This window comes from Egretta garzetta, unplaced genomic scaffold (genome assembly GCF_000687185.1).
Source record: "Egretta garzetta isolate BGI_Z169 unplaced genomic scaffold, ASM68718v1 scaffold7, whole genome shotgun sequence".
Lineage (NCBI taxonomy): Eukaryota > Metazoa > Chordata > Aves > Pelecaniformes > Ardeidae > Egretta > Egretta garzetta.
Genome location: NW_009260350.1, coordinates 1590507 through 1595533, shown reverse-complemented (window position 1 = coordinate 1595533; position 5027 = coordinate 1590507). Strand labels below are relative to the sequence as shown.

The window sequence follows — 5027 nt, the reverse complement described above, 5'->3', positions numbered from 1 at the left end:
CGGGGAGAGGCGCTGGGAGGGGAGGGGGTCCTCGATGTGCTGGGGACGGGGGTGAGCGAGGAGATTCTCTGGGACAGAGGGTCCTCGGTTCACGGTGGGGGCAGCAGGCAGATATCCTGGGAAAGGGGCTGGAGGGGGTAGGGGTTGTGCTGGGGCGGGGGTGCTTGTGGGAGAGCGGGGAGGCACCCTTGGGGGTGGGATTGTGGGGGACCCTGGGCAGGGACTGCCCCAGGAGAGGTCAGGGAGATGCCCTGGGGGGGAGGAGGAGGCAGAGCCCGTGGGGCATGGGCTGGGAGGTGCCCCAGGGGAGGGGAGCTGGCAGCTTCCCAGGCTGGGGGAGCGGAGCTGGTTGGGGCCACTCGTTCTCCCCTCATCTCCAGGAGCCAGGCACAGGCGCGCGCTGTGCTGCTCTGCTGCCACCCGGGTCCCCCGTGGGGTCCCACCATGCCTGTGGTTGAACTGGGGCTTGATTGTGGGAGGTCAGCGCTGTGGGGCCCCGGGGTCCCCCACAGCTGGGTGCACCCTTTAGCTGTGGGGGCACTGCAGGCAGAGATCTGTTCACATAGTAGATTCATTGAGGAGGTGAAGTGTTTTAGTAGCTGATGTGGGGTTTTTTTTTTTATCAGTGTTCCCACAATATGGTGTGGTTTCTATAGCATTTCAGAAGCCCTCAGATAGCAAATTTTTCGCTTTGGATGCAAAGCATCTCATTGCATTGCTGATTTGCCTTTTTGTTGTCCTTCCTCATTTCCCAGATGAAGGAAGATCGCTTTCGGAAGCTGTTTGCTGCCTTTGGCACTCTGACTGATTGTTGCTTGAAGTTCACCAAGGACGGCAAGTTCCGGAAATTTGGCTTCATTGGCTACAAGTCTGAAGATGAAGCTCAAACGGCACTGAACCATTTCAACAGAAGTTTCATAGACACATCCAGAGTCACAGTGAGTTGATCTTTAAAAATATCTTCTTTTCATTCTTAAGAAAGTTTGTTATTGGAGATTTTGATAGTCTTAGGGGTGAACGGCCAGGGGCCGAGAAAGCCTAGAAATGAAGTCCTCTGCAGCAAAACAGCAAAGCCTGGTGCCAGGCCTCATTGCTGGAGTCTCAAGCAGGTACTTGATTCAGATGGGCTGTGTCCGTGCACTAGCAGCGATTTCAGTGCTGGTTGGAAGAATGGTGTCAGGTTTTGAGCTCTCATAATCTGAACTTTTGAACTTGAGGTCATTTTGCATTTAAAGTCATTCGTCTTGCTGTTCCGGACAGAGAATGGTTCGTGTTAAACAGGACAACTTATTTGACTGTGCTTAAATGAGCACAACAAACTGTTCCCCGTGTGGAGTGAACATGTAGCCCTGTGCTTTTAAAATTAATATCTGTGTGAAGTTGCCTGTTCTTTTCCTGCCCACCCACCCTCCATCCTGTCAGGGTTATAAGAAAGGTTCCTGAGTGAGGCTTATCCAGCAGTTACAGAACCATACTCTTGAACATAAGTTTAATTAAAGATCTGATTCTTTTCAGGTTGAGTTATGCAAGTCGTTTGGTGACCCTTCAAAACCCAAAGCATGGAGTAAGCACTCTCAAAAGACCCCTGCCTCAGAAAAACAGACAGAGAAACATGTGGCAAGTGCAGCTCCTGCAGGCGCAAAGAAAGTGAGTCTGGCTTGTTTCCTGGAGGCTTGGATGTGTGTCTGTGACTTGGCAAAGAGAAGGGTGGCCTGGTGTGTGGAGAAGGGGACAGAGTAGCTGGGACAGTGGATGTTGGAATCCTGGTTGTGGTATTTTCTGCCTTAGGATCTCTGTTCCCTGTACCATTAGGTTACCTGAGAAATGATCTTGGCTGTATTTCTAATAAGCCTTTCTAATAAAGTTTTATTTTCCTAGGATAAAAAGAAGAAAGATCCAATGGAAAACTTAAAGGAGGTGAGTTGAGGTTGAATTACAATCCCTGCGTTCTTGCTAGCTTGTATTAAGAGCACGAGCTGAATAACTTCTCTGTGCTGTTAATTCAGGCAAGGTGTATGATTTAAACAGCTCTGTGGCAGTCCAGTTTTACTGTAACAAACCATGATTTTAACAATCCCAACATTGTGGTTTGTTTATTTTTTTAATTTTTTTAATTGTCAGCTACTCCCATGTGAGCACTGCATCCAAGACAGCCCTGTTCCAACAATTCTGTTTTTTAACCATATGCAAGTTTTGTCACGTTTAACTTGTACATTTTTTTCTCTTTGTAAAGTTTTGTATTCTTCGTTAAAGTGCTTTCTAAACATCAATTACAAAGAAGAAAGAGTAGGACTGAGAGATCTTGAGAACACTAGTCACTTCAGATGCTCACCTTGTGAGTGTAAAGTGGACTCCCCTCTTAGGGATTTTTTTTACATTGCTGGAAATGAGATAGTGTTTTTGAATTAAAACTTGCTACTAGCTCTCCTGTGCCTGTCTTCACAGCTTGTCTGCTTGGCTTCTTTCTAACAGCTGGAAGAAGATAAGACATTCCAGGAGTTCTTGGTGGTTCACCAGAAACGATCTCAGGTGGCCACTTGGGCTAATGACACTTTGGCAGAGGAGCCCAAGGAGGGAAAATCTAAGCCAGCAGCTGATTATCTCAACTTTGATTCAGATGAGTCTGAGGAGCTGAGTGAGGAGGAGGATGGGAATAAACCCTATGAAGATGAGGAGGAAGCTGAAGGTACCAAAACGCACTATCACCCTTTGCTTGTCTTTTGTCTCAGTGAATGTGAGAACGGGCGTACTGATTGGACCTAACTCAGAGTCCTGCCTCCAAATGCAGACAGTGTAATCAGGAAGGTGGTGTCTCGAGCAAGAGACTCATTCCTGTGCTGTGGATGTGTGGTTGTTTTCCCAAATGGGGGGAAATGTAGGAAATGCAGTTTCTGATATTAAGGGGGTGGCATTTTTGCTTTCCCCTGGGTCCTTAAGTCAATGTCTAAGGAAGAGTAACATGGCAAACATCTGCATCTTTCCCTTAAATGCTCTCCTAGCCTGGAGCCACTTCCATCTCCAGGATTTCCAGAGCTGGATGTGCTTTCTGTTTATTTAGTAACCCATAGCTGATGTCTGTGAACTTGTCTGGTCTGCCTTTGGTGCATATTTCTGGAAATGTTGGTGTGTCCTTGGGCCCTGGCAGAGTTGACGGGAAGGGACAGAGTTCAGTATTTTGGAGCCTGAAAGGAAAATTGTATCTAGTGGAGTAGTGGGTTAACTTAGAAGACTGAGAAATCTGGGCTGCAGTCTGGTGTATGTCTTCTTAGTATCCAGTTTCCCTGCACCAGTGATAAATGTGGGTTTGGAGCCTTTCTCCATGCCTACATGGTGTTTCCTTATGCTGTTTTATTAGAGTGAATGGCATTTTCCCTGCTGTTCCTTGTCTCTCTTTGGGTACCTAAAATGTAAGTGTTTGATCTTTAGCAGGGGGTGGAGGGGTGTTTTGGAGAAACAGCTTGCTCTGTCCTTTACCCTGCAAAACTAAACTGAACACTTTCTCTGGGATCTGCTTGAAGTATTTAGTTAAAATTGAGACAAAATACTTCGCCGTGGTGTTCTTCAAGCTCCTTTCTAATTTTTTTATACATGAACTGTTGCTTTGAAAAACGGCGATCCAGGCTGTCAGTCTGGAAGCGCTGAGATAAGATTGTGCTGCTATTCTCCAGCCTTTCCTTCCCATGGAAAGGCTAGAGGAGAGGAAGGTGGTTCTCATGATTGTGTCAGTTCCCAGCTTTTACCTGGCTGGGGAGAGAGCAGCAGCAGCATCTGTGTGCAAAACTTCTGGGGTCTCTCTTCTTTGACAGCAAAGCAAGGAGGGAAGAAGGCAGCTACCAGCAAAGACCTCTCGGATATGGATTACCTGAAATCTAAAGTGGTGAAGGATTCTTCCTCCTCATCCAGTACAGAGGAGGAAACGGATAGTGAGGAGGTGGAAGAAGAAAGTGAGAATGAGGAGGATTCAGGCATTGCAGAAACCATCGGCACCCACACAGATAAAAGGGGGAAGGCAAAAGCCCAACAAACACAGCAAGAGGTGCCAGTGGAGAAGAAGAAAAAAGGATCTGCAGTAAAGGTATAGCTGAATTAGACTTTTGTCTTCTCTGAAGCAGGAGCTTTATGGGATAGTATGTGTCTGTCAGTCACTCCAGGGATGAGCTGAAAGCTTGCAGTCTGTGGGACCCCCTAGGTACCAGCTTTCTTGGCTCACTGAGTGGGAGCCATTAAAAAAGTTTGCTGGATTTCCTCTTAGTGCTGATTGAATTTCCCCCTCCAGAAAAGGGGGCGTCCTAACAAATGCTGTTACTGCCCTTTTCAGAGGCTTTCCTGTTTTCCCTGTGTCCGTCTCTGTCTGCAGGGAAGGCTGTTCTACAGAACTCAGTCTTTAGCAACTAGGTTTGACTATCCCAGCCAAACCTTGCACTGTGATCCGGCACCTCCTGCCCTGGCTGATGCAGTTGGAGAATCTCTTGATGTTCTCTCCCATGCTTCAGCCTACTACTTGTTGGACAAGACCAGCTTGTGCTGTGACTTTTGCTGTTTCTCACTCAGCTTATTTTCTTCCACCCCCCGCCCCCATCCTTCTGTCCAGAACCAAGGCAGCTCAGAGGAAACCAGCACACCATACACAGTGAAACTTCGTGGTGCCCCCTTCAACATCACTGAGGTAAGCTTTGTTACCAAGCTGGGAATGGAGGCTAAGGGTGTTCTCAGCGTGTAACCCAGCACAATCTTTGCAGAGGCTTCTATCTTCACTTACAGAGCTGTTTTGAGGGTTGTATGGACAGTCAGGGAAACTTTGGAAGTAGCTTTGTGCAGGGATATTGTATGTATAGCCACGAGCAGGTTGAAAGCTTATGGGTAAAAATCGGAGGAAGAGGCAACAAAGGGAACCTGGTGGTTGGTGTCTACTACAGGCCGCCAGATCAAGGGGAGCCGACTGACGAAGCGTTCTCCCTCCAGCTCCGGGAGGCTTCGCGCTCTCAGGCTCTTGTCCTGCTGGGGGACTTCAACCACCCCGACATCTG

At 47.8% G+C, this 5027-nt stretch overlaps 1 protein-coding gene across 1 annotated transcript in view; it reads left to right on the top strand.

Moving 5' to 3' along the window:
* Window positions 1-755: 755 nt before the first annotated feature.
* RBM19 (RNA binding motif protein 19) overlaps window positions 756-5027 on the top strand; it is a 72720-nt gene continuing 68448 nt past the window's right edge. Inside the window, exons 1-6 of the mRNA XM_009642846.2 lie at window positions 756-938; window positions 1516-1647; window positions 1879-1917; window positions 2473-2686; window positions 3807-4075; window positions 4592-4666. Of these exons, the coding sequence (XP_009641141.1) occupies window positions 756-938; window positions 1516-1647; window positions 1879-1917; window positions 2473-2686; window positions 3807-4075; window positions 4592-4666 (912 nt within the window). The remainder of the gene's footprint in view (window positions 939-1515; window positions 1648-1878; window positions 1918-2472; window positions 2687-3806; window positions 4076-4591; window positions 4667-5027) is intronic.